Raw genomic sequence first — 17,270 nt, 5'->3', positions numbered from 1 at the left:
ACTTTATTACAAATTATTCTATGATAGAAACGATAAATAAATCAGCATAAAAAAGCTATTTTAACAAGAACCAGTCATGTGCAACAAAACATGGCCGACCAATCACCTGCAGCAGCAGCAGCAGTAAAATCATCACAGCGGCTGCCAATCAGGCTTGTATTGTGGGCCGGTGATGATTCAATATATTGTCATTTGCTGCAGAGCAGGAAATTCCATGGACTGTCAAAATAAAACACCATAACTGTCAAAACAAAACACCACGACTGTCAAGATAAAACACCAGGTGTCTGTTAAATGAAAAAGTGCACATTTGGTGAACGAGCCTCAATCCCTCATCGCATCGAGCTACAGGAAACATTCACCTTACAAAATAAAAGTTACTGCAGCGGAACACAAGAGAAACTGTCTTCAGTAGAACGAGGCTTCCATTCTTTGTGCTAAGCTAGGCTAACCGGGTCCTGGACGCGATGAATCCAATGAAGTATGTAAAGTGGACACACACACACACACACACTGAGTAGGTGTCCCCACCCGGTGAAACTGTAAATGCATTGTTCCTCAATTCCTGTTTATTTTGTCAGCATGTTTATATAAAAACCTCTGGCTCAATTTTCATTCATTAAACTATGGGAATCTGCATCAGATGAATAACCTCAGTACCTAGAGATGATTTCCCTGTCATTGTTTCTATTGTCAGACAGGAGGTTATTATGGGATGTTTACATCTGAACGAGCTGGCCTGTGAAGAATGACAGGTCAGGTAGATCGTCTGCCGTTTTGTTTCTCTGGTTTGATCTTTACAAACTGAACACATAATAATATTAATTATTTTATTTATCTCATAGCTTCTATATCTTGTTATTATCAGTCTTAGTATATTCTTACAGTTCACAGTTTGATAAAGTGAAACAAAAACATGAAACATCTTTTCATCAGTGGTGTTTGAGTAAGGCGATGCATTTAAGGACCATCAGGGCGACTGTTTGATCTCATCAACATTTAGAACATTCACAGTCAGTATAACAAGACTTCTTCTTCTTCTACGTACAAAAAACACAACGGATCATCTGATCAAATGCAGTTCTGCAACAGATGATTAAAGCACAAAGCTGATCAATAAACGATTTGTATATTTGAATAAATGTTGTTCAGCGACGCCAAAGCTTCTACAGACTTATTTTATTGAACCATGAATTCACTACTCAGAACCAGCGTCTGCGGTGCAGCAGGTGTTCCACAATGCATTGGTCAGCAGGTGGTCTGTGTCCGGATAAGTGTCCCCAAATGCATTGCTCCAAGGGAACGACTTGTGACCCCAGGAAGATCAGGACCACCCTGGGACCCCCTGCCGGATCTGGAGCACCATGGGCCCCCCAGGAAGACCAGGACCACCTTGTTAGAAGGTCATTAATATTCTTATTGATTGATTCTTTGAGAAAAAGTTATTCTTGTTAAACTTCTATTCAGGTTGTAGAAAAGCATTACTTTCTTTTTGCCGATCAAACTTCATCTCATAGATTTATAACTTAAAGGAACAGTTCAGCATTCAGGAGGATCTATGAGTAGGACCCTGATATAGTATGAATTATTGTGTCAGTGTCTAATCACCTGGAGAATGTATCTAAACATTCAGTGGACTGCAGTCTGCCTCCTCACCAACGACTTAAAGGGCAGTAGAACACACACATTGAACTTTGGGTTCAGGTTTTACCTCCATTGGTGTACTAGTACCTCATACTATGACAAAGGAGTAGTACAGTATACTGTTGATGTTTGGTATGGAACTGGTACACAGCTGGTCAACCGCCCAATGGATTTGGTGTTTACAGCACATTCCGGTTGCTACAGCTGGTAACCAGGTCAGCTGATCACTGGAAAGGGGCCGGCCACGTGGCGGCAGACCGCGTGTATTCATGGCTACGGCCCACAGGTGCTACAGCGAGGGGGGGGCTTAGGCCACATAATGGGCCCCGTTGGGTCCACGAGGTGGTCTTCTGGTGCTTGTGTTGGCGTTGGAGGTCGGTGTGGTGCTGTGTGGTTTGGAGGCAGGTTTCTTCTCGCGGGAGTACGGTCGACTCTGAGCGAGAGATGACGTCCCGACAGCCGTCACCTGGAGAACCCCGCGGGGTTCCACGATGGTGTTTATCACTAGAACAAATGGAGGAGCAGTGGCTCAGCACAAAGCCTTGTCCAGCATTACGAGTAATTGCTCTAGCTCAGCACCCAGTGTGGGTAGCATAACCCAGCTTAAATAGTGGTTACCCTGCCTTAGCACAGAGAGTGGTTAGCATGGCCCACTGACGTTGGACTCTGTTCAAAATAATGCAGCATAAAATCTTTCAGGCAAGAGAATCAAAGTGTCTGTGAAAACATGGTTGAATATCATGAGGATATTAACGTTGTGTCTGACACACAAACAAAGCCCAAAATGTTGGGCGTAAATGTTTTTTTACCTTCCAGCTGCCTCTGGACTCGTCTCAGCTCTTTCAGAATCGACGTGATTTCCTTAAAAGGAAATAGACAAAACGGTAAAAATGTCCAGCTGTGCATGGATCAGATCCTCAGAGTAACACATGTTAAGGGTTTACAGAAGAACCTTATTGGAGGTTTTCAGGATGGGAACTTCGTTCTCAGCGTTGATCTTAGCTTCAATCTCCTCCCAGACCCCAGCCTTGTTCTGGAACAGAACCCTGAGAACACACTGAGGGGTCACAACTGCAGTGCAGAACTGCAGAACTGAACCCCTGAATAAAAACTGGATATTGTCCTAAAGCAGGGGTGCCGCTCTTTTTCCGCCCGGAGGCTACTTTTTCAATCCAAGTAATGACAATGACAAGCAATTTTTCCGTTAGCTCCCGCGGTTGACCGTGTAGGCGTGGTGACCTGACCTGACCTTTTTTTTACTGGCAGGCGATCTATCAGCAATGCTGTGGTGATGGACCTATTGGGCACCCCTGTTCTAAAGGTTTAGCAAAACCTCATCAAGGTCTCCCTTACTTCATTTTCTCTGCCAGCTGTTCCGTGTTCTCCCGGATGGCCTGAGACAGCTGGGACACAGGGTTCAACATCAGGTTGTCCAGAATCACCTGCGTTCGTACAGGGGGAACCACATGAGTCTGAGACGTCACCACTGACATCAACGGCAGCTTTACCTTCTGATCTCCCAGCGCACCAAAACTAACTGCATCAGTCTCCTTTAGTGTGATGAGTTTTACAAATGTTCACACTGCAGGCTCAGGAAGTTAAAAATATTACTGTTATAGTATTGTAAAGTCTTTTTATCTCTAAAAGGGCCGGAGTCTGGATATCAGCAAGCACATTACAACTCTACTGATCCCTGAAGACCACAACTCAATGACCTTTAGCGCCAAAACTTACAAGTGTATCTCCACCTAGACATACATATATATATATATATATATATATATATATATATATATATATATGTATATTTACTTATTTATAGTATTTGTATATTGTGGCTGTAAGGAGCAGTTCAGCGTCTAGGGGCACTAGACTAACGTCACCTAGAGAACAGAGTCAGACTAACAACAGGTCATAAGATAGCTAGCTGACAACAAGTTGGCTGTTGGGAAGTTCATTGGACTTTGCTTTTAGGAGTTCTATTAAATCCCAATAAACACATGGGCGCTGCCTCAGGGATTAAACGGTGACCTCTTCACGGTTGCACGGGCGGCGGTGCTTTGAACCGGGCGCCGGCTCATTCATGTTCAAGTCCAGGTCCGAGACAGCGGCAGAACCCGGAGGAACCTTCTGGTAATTTAAACTGGCTTCAGGGATATGTTGGACCAGCTGGAAAGAGAGTAAAGGGATCCGGTGATTCAACTGCTGATTATTGGGTATCGAACTGAGAGCGACAGGCTTAAACGCCACATGCAACGTGCAGCTCAATGGAGGAGGGCAGTGAGTTTTGGTGGTGCTGGGATACAACATGTCACAGTAACAGGGAGGTTTAGCAGTGCAGGAGGGTCATACTGGTCATCAGGCAAAGCTCGATGAAAACCACAAAACCAGTCAAGCCAGTTCATTTATGGTGCAGGCCAATGGAAGTTAATGGAAACGCAAAACAAATCTGATCAGGAATCAGACTGAAATAAATATGTGAGTTTGGTAGAGTTTGATAGAGTCAGATGGAGTCCGGTAAAGACCAGTGGAGTTGGAAAAAGTCCAGCAGAGTCGGATATAGTCTGGTAGAGTCCGTCTGGTTGGGTAGAGTCAGAAAGAGTAGTTCACCTGTCGAATCGGAACAACTCAAATCGGAAAATCTTGTGCTTCAGAACAATCCAACTGGTGGGAGGGGAATGTTTGGATCAGTGATGGGAGGGGCATGATGGAATTAGAGTAAGACACCTGAGCTGGTCCGACCCCACACAGGTATGGATAAGATGCCCGCTGGGCAGCACAACAAAAAAATCCATCAAATCCCTGAAGCTAATCAGGATTCATCGGACATTAACCATGAGGACAACAATGGTGGTCTCCTGGATACGCTGGCAGGACTCTACGCTAATGTTTTCCCCAAGGAGTACACGTGCTCCTAAATGAGAGAATTTAGGAGCACAGTGTTTTTTTTATTGTATTGGTTTAATAAACAAAGTGTATGCATACGCTGCACCTAAATGCAAAGGATAGCGCCTTTTTTATGCTTTCATAGGCCTGTATGTTCTCCCTCTGCCGGCTCCAGTGGACGTGGAAGTCGTGCCAGTTGGAGTCACCGTAGCCGGTTCGCTAAGGTTGTTCTCAGCTTCTGGTAGCTCTAAATATTGTGAAGAAACCTCTTTCACGTTAGTTGAATCTTCCAAATGCCCCTCACCTGATTCCTCTTTGCCTTCATCTCCTTTTCGCTGAAAATAAAATTTGATGTTCTTCATTTTGATGTCTGCAATGTAAACTTCACTTGGCTCACTTAAAATCCAGCAGTTCCTGCTCATTCCCTCACAATTTCAGTGATGGGCCCATTGCAGAGCCACAGGAAAAGAGAATTGCGACACTTTTTTACATGGCTCTGGCCACGGCCGGACTACTATTCTGTAGTGTTTTTTTTCATTAATACCATGGTTCAACAAATAATGTTACGGTTAAATAATAATCCACTTAAACTGAGAAGTTAACCAAAATATTTCACTATTCCACAAGGATAAGTTGATAACAAAAGCAGAAATAAATAAATAAAGCATTTGTAACGTATCCCACTCTTCAACAAAGAGGCATATTGATCTAATGTTTACAGTTCAACTCACAGAAACAGTACCCAGTTACATTGTGAACAGCACCAACAGCATCTGCTGCATCAGTAAGCGCCTGAGCAGCACTGGTTTCAGCCACTTTGTCTGGAACGTCGTTGTTTATAGACGTGAGGATTTCCTTCTCTGTGCACATTAACATGAAAGCCTCCAAGTCGTCTTGACTCAATGAACTTCGTAGACTATTCTTCACTAATTTGACTCCTTTACTACACCCACTTCTGAGCAAACAATGCATATTGGTTCATCAAGTACTGCCATATACTGCTCTTTAATTCATATTGTTTACTCTGTTATCCTCTCTACTTGTCCCTGTAGTCATGGCCTCCTCATTGCAAATTTCAGGCAGGAGGCTCATCTGCTGCTCAGAAGCTACAAAGAAAAATAGTCATTTTACTGTATGCACAGATCGAGTTTCAGTTTTGTTATCAATATTTGCATAATATTTGTCTATAGATCACCATATAGTGGGTGATATAACAAGTCTAATATTTCTAATCCAATTTAATATTTTGCTTACGAATAGGTTGACAACGCTACAGTGATATTAACCAACGCTACAACGTTAGCCGAATAGTTACGTTGCTAATCATTAGGCCTATGTCTCTCTTTACCAGTTGAAAACAAATCAGTAAGCTTGGCATATTTGGCAGCATCCTCCTCCAATGTCTTTCTTTTGTTCAGCCCCTCGTGGCCTCTTTCTCCGTCCATCCTCCCTGACACATATTGTTGCGGGAGGACCGCTCCAGTTATCGGTAGCCTATCTGAGAAAACTTTTTGGAAAAGACGTGCTATGGATCCAACCAGCTATTTGGGAGGGGAGAACTTCCTCACATGGTACAACTCATGCAGAGGCTGTGGTGTCATGTGTAGCCTACTTTAAGAGAAAAGGTGACAAATGTCAAAACATAAAATTGTCGACTGGTGAAACAGCCCACCAGGAACTCTCCCGATTCCCCCCCCGGCCTGCCTCTGGCCCATTGATCACGAATCGTCGCTCTCATTTTCATAAAGTTAAGCGCGTCATTACGCTATGTTCACATCGTGCAGTCGCGACCTTCGTCCCTTTAAATGGGAAATCAATGGTATGCTTCACTTCATTGCGCTGTTCCGTGAATTGAAAACAGCCCGTCACTCGCACACTGTGCTCCTAAATTATTTTTCAAGTTCGCACATACCTATTTTTAGGCGCAAATGTGAGTGAAATACTTGCACTGTAGAGCCCTGGCTGGTGTGGTAGTGGTGGGGGTGTTGTAAATCTGGCCGTTTAGTGGGTCGAGTCATGTAGCTGTATGATCTCCTTTTGGTGCAAAACTAGCGGTGGTGGTGTAGCAGTAGCTTCACCCACCTCCTTCCTGACAGCAATGGTGGAGCCTGGCGTTTTGGGGAGGTGGTGGTGTTGTTGTGACGGGGTACTGAATGTGTGGTGGAGTAGCGGTTGATGGTGTAGCAGTGGATGGTGTTTTTTTTCTAATAGTGGTGGTGTAGCTTCACCAACCTCCTCCCTGGCGGAGATGGTGGAGGCCGGCGTGTTGGGGTAGGTGGTGTTCTCTACGCTGGGCGAATCTCCATCTCCATCTCCGGCGACATCGTGGATCTCTTTTGCCAGGATGGCCAGATCTTTAGCCAGATCCTGGCTGAGCCTGTAGAGGAAACGGGGTGGGGTCACAGACTCCTTCAGCAAACATAACTCTCGTTGTTTTTGTTGTTGGTGTTTACTTGGCGATCTCGGCGCTGTGTGTGGACCAGTTCTGATACGGGTCTACTTCGCTCGGGTCCGCGTCCTCCTCCGTCTCCACGGATACAGACTTGGATCGGGCGCCGGCAGTCCGGTGGCGCTGCGTCTGGGCGGCGGAAGGCAGGTGGGAGGAGCGCTTGGTTTTGAGATTCACGGCACTGTTTGGGCACTCGTCCTCAGAGGAGGAGGAGGAGTCTGACCCCTTCTGTCTGCGGCGGGAACCTGGAGAACATTTAGATTCATTTCCATGTTGGTTTGTTACATCAACAGCCAGGATATGGTTGGTTTTTAAAGTCACATTTTCCAAACATGGCAGACGACATGAGAGACCAATCTGCTAAGCTGTGTTTGCTTGGTAACCGCAGTACATAGATTTAACAAAAATGTATTCTTTGTATAAATAATAAATTATGTATATAAGACTTATCATCAGAAGTGACATATGTTAGAGGGAAGTCCTTAAAACGACCAGATGTCAATATTGGAGAAGCTGATTATATGAATGTAGCCAGGACTCACCGGCAGTGGTGTACTTGGCTCCACTAGACCGGGTCCGCAATTGCTTCCCCGTAAGTACTCCCCCTTTACTGGTGGTCTGGCGGGTGTCGCCCATGGACCTCATCCGGGTGCCGGGTTCTGAGTTGCGGTTGGAGAAAGCAGAGCGGCCGGCGGAAGAGGTCTCTGTGTCGCTGGGAGCTGTAAAAGAGCCGGTCCTCTTCCTCGGCATCGCCAGGATGTCTAGTCGGGACAGCTTCCTCCCGTCGGCCGGCGCTTTGAACGTTGACGCAACGTGGTCGGAGTTTTGGGAGCCCCGGTCTGTCTCGGCACCTTCGTTGTCCGAGGTCTCGCCAAGGCGGGCCCGGCGGAGCATGGAGGCCCGGGTAGGCCGCGGCGCCGACAGGCTGTTGGACCGAGTCAGAACTTGCTGGGTCGCGGCCCTGGGTGTCTTCCCGCCATCTTCATTTTGAAGAGGGGCGACCAGTTTCTTGCCGCGCCCAGTAGGCCGGGAGATCTCATGGTCGGACGATGTAGTTTCGGTCCAGTGTTGAGCAGAACCCCGTTTACCCTCCGAGAGGTCCAGAGATCCGCGGGTCCCCGTGCTGCGCCGCATCTGGAAGCGCTTTGCTGCCTCTGCCTTGCTGGACGGGTCCATGGTCGTCTGGTTCCGGCGTTTCTCAGATAGACGTTCGCGGGCGGAGAGCTGTCGTCCCTTCTGCTGGACCGAAGAGCCAGAGGAGGACTTCTCCTTCTGGAGGATGCCAATGGGGGCATACTTCTTGGAAGTAGAGCCTATTGGGGCGTTCTTGCTGCTAACCTGGCTCACAGTGCTCGCAGTTTCCACGTCCGACTCACTGGACAAGGAGTCGTCCATGTGGGTGGAAGAGCCACCTTTCTTCGAGCTACGACCAGAGCCAGACGAGGGTAACTTAGAGTCCAGGGAGGTCGGAGTTCCCTCCCGAAGGAAGGACCCCGTGTCCTGGACGGCCTCCCTTCTCTGCTCCATGTCTCTGAGGGATGGGTGGCTGGAGATGTGTGGAAGCTTCTTCATCTGTACGGTATCGCTAGGCCGGTCCTTGGTGAAGCTGTCCTGCCGGACAATGGAGGACACGCAGATGTCTCTAGTGGGGACGTAATCCTTGTCCTGTATTTTAAGGTTGGGAGCGGAGCTGTTGGGTTTGACGCCGGCCTTCCTGGGTTCATGCCCGCTGAGGTGTCGGATCAGCACGGTGGTAGCGGGGGGTTTCGTTGGGGGGTCACGGATCCTCTCGGACTGCACCGGGCTCCAAGCCTGGTCGGATTTTCCCGGACCGTCGTCAGACCCAATGTAGAAGCAGGTGGGTTTGGAGGAGGGAGACACTTTCTCTGGATCTTTGAACGGAGGACCGGCTACCCCCATGGACAAAGATCCGGTCATCGGCTGTTTTTTTCTTATGTTCTCCAGAACCGGCCCGTCATCTGAACGGCTGGCGTCGCTCAGGCTGTCCGGGTCCACATCATCCTGAACGCACAGGCGCAGGGTGGAGTCTTGTGGACATGGAGGATTGGAGACCCTATCCAGAGGTTCCTGAAAGCCCTCGTGGCAGATCAGGATACTTGGGGAAACGCTGTCTAGCTTTTCTGGAGGCACCTGGGGAAGCAGCCTTCTGGTTCTGGAGCTGTGGCTGGACTCTGACTCTGAATTATCGTAGCTGTAATTCACCATAGACCGGCTCACCAAGTGCAAATCTACAAATACAATTCAGGTCATCTTAGTTTTTCAAATTAAACAATCATAAATATACTATATATACTTTAAAACATGTTTTAAGGCCCTGAACTAATATAAATACAGTACAAGATCACAGGAGTCTATCTGCTCTCCAACATGGGGGATCAAGAGGTGCCTTATTATTAGTTCTGCATTATTATCAGATTGGATTGTTTAACTTAATATTAGAATTAATATTAAATAAGGCTCTCAGGTTGCCAGAAGGTAAAAATGTGGTACAACAATATTTAAGTTTGATAACCAAGTCTTTGTTACATCATCTTCTTATAAACTGCAGAGACAGAAGCAGTACCTTCCACGCATTCCCCTTGAGGCACATTGGAGCCGGGCTCAGCGTAACCGTCCGCCAGGCTGGCCCAACGTGAGACCCACTTCGGTCTATCTGGACCTGTTGCCTGAGCAGACGGAACCTGGAGAGCAAAAAACATAATGAACTACAGCGGACCAGAGACAAAGAGTCGGATAAATGATGTACCAGGAGAATCTGAGGGATTAACCTAAACTTCTTGGACTGGGATCAAAACATGCTACACAGGTGTGTTTTCCCAGGTTCTGGTCCTGTTCTTACTGGTTTTTACCTGCGTGGGGCCTGTTGGGGGGCCGCTGATAGCAGCTGGGATAAAGCCATGCAACGGGTCCACAGTGCTACCATCGCTAGGCAGGTTAGCTTGCTCATCCTTGCCATCATTTATTACAGGTCTATAGACTCCAGTGTTCACACCACTGTACTCTGGAGAGTCGAGGACACCAAACACCTGTCAGAGCACAGGGCATGCATGAGGAGGGGCAGGAAAGAGCAGGAAGGACAAGAGGTTCCATGCGTCCCTGAAGCCATTTAAAACATACTGTTTATTCAAGCACCGCACACACACATATTTCTACCTCTCAGATACATTTAAAGACCCTTTTCTGCCATGTTTGTAATGACAGTTGTATTTTGATTACTTGATTACTACTTTTGATAGCTTTTGAGATGGGGGGGAGGCGGTGGGTGTAGACATTCGGGTTGGTAACACAAATCTTTACCGCTACCCCCAACGAAGACACTAAAAAGGATATTTGTGTCTTTTACTGAAGTTAACAGAACTTAAAAATACAACTTCTAAGAGTTCTTTCTCTTTTACACAAGGAAATATTGTCGCTACTCTTTTACAGTACATCAGCAGTATGAATCAGGAATGCTGCATCATAGAAAATCCTGTGCCGGGTGAGACGCTAACAACAGTTTAAGGTCACTTTGGTGTCACCTGATCGATCATGTTGCGAGCCTCCTCCACCTCTTGGTCCTGCGACTCTGTCTCGATGGTGTAGGTCCCTGCATCACTCAGGCTGTCGTCCTCCTCGTTCCTAATCATCCTCGGGGAAACTTTGGGGTCTCCTAGCCGGATGCCCAAGGGCAGGATGGGGGACACAGGAGCAACGTAGGAGTGGATTGGGGAGGGATTCTGAATAGCAGCATGGAGGAGGGTCGACGACTTTGACGTATGCGGGGGCTGCAAGGGGAGACTGGGAAAGGACACCAAGGAAGGTGCCAGAGACTCTTGGGGAGAGGGAATTCTGGCCCGAGGAGGCGACATCATCACCGGTGGGGCAGACATCGGGGGGGGCGGCATCTTATCGTTCGTCGGGGAGGAATCCTGTCTCATAGAATCCTTCAAGAACTCAGCAGCAAACTCCTGAGCCAGCTTGGACTTCTTCCCAACGCTGCCGAAGGGTTTGACAGTGATGGTCGAGGAGGAGCGAGAGGAGGAGGCGGAGGAGGCCGCATCCCCCTCGGTCTTCTCCCTCTTCAGAGAGCTCGACCTTTGGGGGCCGCCGTGACCCTGGCCCTTCAGAGGAACCGTCACCTGCTGGGTGGGGGGGACGTGACCGTGCACGGACGCCGGCCTCTCGCCGCCCTTCCGGCGCTCCAGCTTGGCCTTCAGGGCTGAGTAGGAATCTGCGTGGCCCGGGTTGTGTGTAAAGGACTGTGAGCGCTTTTTGCGCGGGTTGTCGTCAAAGAACTCGATGACAAAGGCCTGCTGGGAAAGGTGCTCTGGGGGGCACTGTTTGGGCTTGTCTGTGGCGGGACACTGATCCTGAGGAGGACTCTGGGACAGAGGACGCTCAGGCGGGACAGGTAGAGCAGGGGCAGGTGCAAGTGGAGAGAACCGCACCGGCTGGCTGGGTGGCAGCGATGGAGGCGACTGGACATGGACGGAGGACTCTGATGGGTGCGGCACATCTGACTGCTCTGATTTGATTGAGTGGTGAGACTTACTTCTTCCATCTAAAAGTACAGGGTCCTCTGAGTCGCTCTGTGTCCCGTCCTCGTGATGGTGACCTGATGAGAAGAGAACACTCTGTTAATCGACATGTTACCTTCCCATCCGCCTTGCGGTGCTATGGGTAACCTCTGACCTCTAAGCGTCTTGATGTTGACGGCGAGGTCGCTTTTGGTGCTATAAGTGTCTTCACACGTTGGACGTCTTCTCATAAGGCTGACATCACTGTGGACCAGCCAATCGGCCACCTTGCTCTCCACTGACATCATGTCCGTGGGCGTGGCTTTGGTGAGGGCATGGCAGTTGAGCGGGGCCTGCTGCTTCCCCTGCCGGGTGGTAAACTTGGTTACGTGGTCCTTGATCTTGATCCTGCCGGGCATGCAGTTGTCAAATTCGATGGTGAAAGAGGCGTGGCTTTGGACCACCGGCGGGGTCGCAGTTGGAGGGGGAGGAGAGGCTCTAGGCATGTCCGTGTCCTTGGTGGGAATCTCATGAAGCTCCAAGCCTAAAGTGTTAGGCTGTTGGAAGTCCTTGGTAGGAATCTCAAAGTAGCTGGGCTCTCGGTGGTACGGGGGGAAAGTGGTCTGTGGTTGGGGGTCTGCAAGAGATCCGGTAAAGTCCAGGCCCACCAAGGAAGCATCTCTCTGGACTTCTGACAGAAACAAAGATTTAATAATAACAACATTGATGATTTAGGTACCACAAAAACTTGTATACTAGTAAATATACTAGTAATAATACCCTTAACATTATATGTTTCACTAAAACTGTCGTTCTTGTTTATGTGGTGATATATTAAAACCGTTGGGTACGTTAACACGTTATAAATAAGTCACCGTAGCAATTAGAGCTATCAAAATTATCGTGTTAATCTAGGCGATTAATGTGGCCGAAACTAATGGGATAAAATATTTTAATGCAACTTTGTTTACTTTAATAATAAAGGAACAAAGTTGACCACGGAAACAAAACCGCCACAAGCTGCAGTCTGTTAGATCGGAAAGGCTGAGACGGTAGTTGAAGATGAGGCTTTGTGATGTTCTTCAGGTGGTCAACACCAATTTCTGAAAGGATTTCATGACCAGTTGTCAGGGCGATGCTTCATCCTGTGATGATCAATGTAATCGTCTTTGCAGATCTTCCCCGCCGCTGGGCGTGCGGTTGGGAGAGTTGAGAAGGAGTCAGGTTGTGTAGAAGGGTCCTTGATGTTGGCTGGGCGGTGTGTGAAAGTCAGTTGATCAAACCTGGGGAGGGGTCTAAGGCCTCTACTCAGACAAGGGCTTGATACTATGTGATATAAGTTGATAAAGAAACCCAGCCTCAATCCATCTGAACCAAACAACTACAAGCATGTCACTCTTCTGCCCTTTTTTTCCCCAAACTCTAGAGCGAGCTATCTTTAACCAGCTCTCCTCCTATCGCCACCACAACAGCCTTCAGTCAGGCTTCAAGGCCGGACACAACAGAGACTGCCCACCTTGCTGTCTCTGATCCAATCCACATTGCCAAAGCAGCCTCTTTGTCATTATCCTTCATGACCTTTCTACTCCATTTTACACAGTGAACCACCGGATCCTTATTTCCTCCCTTGAGGAACTGGGTGTCTAAGGATCTGCTCTCTCCCTTCTCTCATCCTGCCTCAATGACCGCATTTACTGGGTAACTTGGAGAGGATCTTTGTCTGAACTTTGTACTCTCACCCCTAAGGTCCCACAAGGCTCTGTCCTGGGTCTTGGCTCTGTCATCCACCCACATGGCTTCTCCTACCATCGCTATGCTGATGACACCTAACTATTCCTGTCTTTTCACAAATCAGAGACACAGGTAGCAGCACGAATCTCTGCCTGCCTGACTGACATCTTTCAGTGGATTGCCGCAAACCACCTGAAGATTAACCTTGACAAGACTGAACTTCTTTTCCCCTTCCAGACTGCTAGGAACCTTGGTGTGACACTCGACAGTCAACTTTCCCTCACTGCCGACATTCCAGCAACATTACGTTCCTGTATATACACATGCACGACATCAGGAGAATACGTGGTCGGGCCATCTAATCAATTTCAGCAAACATCCCAATATGATTCTTATTCATACAATTCAGTGTTATTCAGTCCTCTTCCATCACTGGTTACCAGTGGCTGCCCGCATCCATTTCAAACATTGGTGCCGTCTGGCCAACAGATCGGATCCAGTCTACATCCAGGACATGGTCCAACCTTACCTGGATTGATCAGGCTTGGATCACTCTGGATCAATCTTGTTGTTGCTCCCTCACAGAGAGCTAAACACTCAACAACATGCCAACTGTTTGATGGCCTGGCTCCTAAATGGAATAATTAATCCCTATTGTCACTACAGCTTCCGATGAAAACTAAAAACACAACTTTACCGACTACACCCAGACTAGGTAGCACTTTATTAGCCCTAACGATGGCATTTACTTATAGCAATTTGTAGTTTGCTTTCTTGAAAAAAAATATTTCTTGATTGTTGTTGTTGCGGTTCTGTACTTATTGTAAGTCACTTTGAAGTCATGTAAATGTGATGGTAAATATAGCTTTACCTTCATGAGGTTCGGCGCTGCTTTGAACTTTACTCCCATAATCCTCTTCTCCCCACCAAGATGGCTGACCGTACAAAGGAGTGGGCTGACTCCCCGGGGTCTCTGAAGAACACACACGGACACACAGTGTCAGCCTGTTCAAGTGCCTCGTGGCCTCTGATTGGACAGGACGCTGCAGAGATGTTCTGATTTTTTGTAGTAATATTTATTGAATGATGATTTAGTAAGTAATTTGATGTACTTTCATGTACCTTGTGTACTCTTTGTACTCTGGGTTTTCTCCAGTCTCGCTCGGTCCTCCACATCCGTCTCCTTCTTTTCTGAAGACTTCAGACTCATCTGCAGCTGACTGCTGTACTTCTCATGCTGGAACAAGAGAACACACACTCAGAGACACACACAGACACACACACAGAGAGACACAAAGAGACACTGACCTTCAGAGCCTCCTCTGGGACTGTGTGCTGACTTTTCTCCAGAATGTAGACATGAGAATGTGATGAAGAGGTTAAGAAACGGAGTGACGTTATAAAACACACACACACACACACACACACACTGATGAAGGATATCGTATCCAAAGCGGATGATGTCGGACAGTTTGAGGGTGATGTACGTCTGGTCAGGGATCCTCAGGTCGTTCACGAATGTCTGTGTTGAACAACACAAAGTATTTTCTGTCACATTATTAAAAGAATACAGGCAGCTCAAATCAAGCCATCTGATTGGTTTACATTATAGACTGTTTGCAAGAAGTGGACGTAGTCGTCTCACGGTTTTGAAACCTCAAGTTCTCTAATTTTTCCATCTTATTTTTTAGCGAGCAATGAAGAGGAAGTGAGCATATAAGGACTGAGGAGGAGAGACGACGTATACGTCTGTTAGATGCTTGTCAATCAGCGTGTAGCCCCGCCCTAAAGCATCCCCTGCTTCATGGTCTGTTTGTCACTAAATGGACCATAATTTACCTGCTACAACGAGGAAGACTTGAAACGGGAGACTGAGACCATGAGCTTATTTTTAAGTTTACTGAGGGAATAAATCAAGAGAGAAGAAGAGTCATTTGTAGCCCCCATGGTGACTTTAGCACATCAAGAACCAGAGGTTAACATTCAGAATCACTCTACACATTTGACTGTTTAATCATTATTCTTCTCTTTTTACATCTGTAGCTATGTGGAAGGAGGGCATAGGAAAACAAGACTTTTATTGTACAGAGTAACCTGTTAAACTGTATACATGGCAAGAAGTATCTTGACACGACTGAAGAAATGATTGGAGGGGCAATGGGTCAGGTTACAAGTGACAAAGCTTCTAAAACGTGCTGCGAAACGGAAACTAAAGATCGATGAAGCGGCTAAAGGACAAGCTGAGGAAGACAGAGGAGGTCCTGCCCACCCCACCCCACTCACTAACCATCTGAGCCAAGTTTCCATAGCAACCCCCCCGCCATATGCAGCAAGACCCTGCAGCGACTACTACTGTGAACCTTGCGGTTGCTGATGGGTTGCTGGCAGCTTGACTCACCCCGTTCAGGCTGCCCAGGTCCTTCACCAGGTGCTCGTCGGTGGTGGGATTGTAGTTGATGACGGCGTGTTGTTTGTCGACGCTGCGAGACTGAAGACAAGAGACAATTAAATCCAGACTAGCATTTTTAAATCATTATTTCAATTATTCAAATCATTGAACGCAAAATTAATTTCCAAACGTACTTATAACTTTTCCTTAATTTTCTTTTAATTTTGACGCTTCCCTTCTGCCTCTAATCAATCTGATCAGCTCTTATTGACCTCTCAGCTGTTTCATACTGAGTCTCAGGTGTTACTGGGTCATCGGTAAGAAACCGGTTCCCACAATTGGGGCTCCTGATCAGCTAGTGGGTCCATCACCACCTGATCTGAGTACCAACTAACCTCCTGCTACACTAACAATTATTGCTTGTTCGAGAATGCTTTTATTGTGAAACTTTTAAAACTGCAAGTAGTAGTATATATGTATATATATATATATATATATATATATATATATATATATACATGCATACATATGTACACACTGAAACAATCTTCACATGCTTTGATGTTTTACATTTGGTTTAATTTCTCTGTTTGGTCACTTCATCAATGAAATGAATAAAATCACCCCCTTAATCAATAGACCGATGGATGACTCCAATCTGGTGATCGGTATCTCCGATCAGCTAATCTATGACCCTGATCGCCTGATCGGTGCCTACGATCACCACCGATTCATCAATGATCAATGACTCACCTGCAGCATGAGCTCACAGTCCTCCCGGCCCACAAATATCATCTCTCTGGGAAGGCGGTGCCGAGTCCCCGAGCTGCCCACCAGGAACCATGACGTCACACTCATCTTCAAGGGACTGCTGGGAAACCCCAGAGCATCCTGGGAAAACGAGGTAGACAGGTGAGCGAGACACGTTTCATCCTCATGTCACATATATATAAATGACATAAATGACAAATCACATATATATATATATATATATATATATATATATATATATATATATATATATGTGTGTGTGTATATATTGTATATGTGTATATATTTATTACTTTTCTATACACGTGTACATATAATATTATATATATATTTGTATATGTAGTCTAATGTTTCACATCATGTGACCTGACGTGTCCTTGGAGAAGTCAACCTGTTCATGTGTATGACATCATCATCACACTTAATACTACGCGCGCGCGGTAGCGGTTGAGATAAAAAGCCCTGCGGGCCTCAGAGGTTCGTCTTTGGCTTCGGACCGACAGAAAGGAGGGGTGAGAGACGGACAGATAACCGGACCAACATGCAGACCGACTGGTCCCCTCCTCCACGCCCTACCCCCCCCCCCCCCCCCCCCCATCTCTCACCTCCAGATGCTGCCAACGCTCCGCCGCTTCTCTCCTCCGATCACAGCCGGACTGACGCGCTGCTACGCGGCCACAGCATGAGAGGCGACCCGGTAAGGAGCGGAACCGGGTGCGCGGACCGACAGGGAGCAGATGAGACGGAATCAACGGCCGGTGATGCTGCTGTTATGGCATCTCTGTCTCCTCCTGACGCACGAGCTGCCACCCGCTGCGTCAACGCGCACCGGAAGACTTCAAAATAAAAGTCTCGGGAGGAAAATCACAGCGACGCAGTCTGG

At 47.2% G+C, this 17,270-nt stretch overlaps 1 protein-coding gene across 3 annotated transcripts; it reads right to left on the bottom strand.

Moving 5' to 3' along the window:
• Positions 1 to 547: 547 nt before the first annotated feature.
• cep170bb (centrosomal protein 170Bb) lies at positions 548 to 17,229 on the bottom strand. 3 transcript variants are annotated; one of them, XM_078093857.1, is made up of 19 exons: positions 16,993 to 17,229; positions 16,370 to 16,507; positions 15,626 to 15,715; positions 14,671 to 14,749; positions 14,536 to 14,594; positions 14,350 to 14,464; positions 14,099 to 14,200; positions 11,672 to 12,187; positions 10,519 to 11,594; positions 9,850 to 10,026; positions 9,564 to 9,681; positions 7,522 to 9,228; positions 6,984 to 7,224; positions 6,763 to 6,907; positions 3,676 to 3,813; positions 2,998 to 3,086; positions 2,597 to 2,690; positions 2,454 to 2,505; positions 548 to 2,148 (listed from the first exon to the last, which is right to left on the bottom strand). In XM_078093857.1, exons 2-19 carry the CDS (start codon positions 16,472 to 16,474, stop codon positions 1,952 to 1,954), a joined length of 5,100 nt encoding a protein of 1,699 aa, XP_077949983.1. In that variant the 5' UTR covers positions 16,475 to 16,507; positions 16,993 to 17,229; the 3' UTR covers positions 548 to 1,951. The 3 variants fall into 3 exon arrangements, with proteins under 3 accessions (XP_077949983.1, XP_077949984.1, XP_077949985.1); XM_078093858.1 differs by having other exon boundaries at positions 11,672 to 12,184; positions 16,993 to 17,222; XM_078093859.1 differs by lacking the exon at positions 3,676 to 3,813.
• Positions 17,230 to 17,270: the final 41 nt, after the last annotated feature.

The sequence above is a fragment of the Gasterosteus aculeatus genome, chromosome 18, assembly GCF_964276395.1.
Source record: "Gasterosteus aculeatus chromosome 18, fGasAcu3.hap1.1, whole genome shotgun sequence".
NCBI lineage: Eukaryota > Metazoa > Chordata > Actinopteri > Perciformes > Gasterosteidae > Gasterosteus > Gasterosteus aculeatus.
The sequence above is the reverse complement of the archived record's forward strand: the minus strand, read 5'-3'. Positions and strand labels throughout refer to the sequence as shown.

Excerpts from the sequence above, each read along its gene's own strand:
- cep170bb (XM_078093857.1), bottom strand. The coding sequence starts at position 16,474 with ATGAGTGTGACGTCATGGTTCCTGGTGGGCAGCTCGGGGACTCGGCAC. Across the intron at positions 12,188-14,098 it reads CAGCGCCGAACCTCATGAAG|AAGTCCAGAGAGATGCTTCC; the intron begins GTAAAGCTATAT and ends TGTTTCTGTCAG. Across the intron at positions 11,595-11,671 it reads CAACATCAAGACGCTTAGAG|GTCACCATCACGAGGACGGG; the intron begins GTCAGAGGTTAC and ends TCTTCTCATCAG.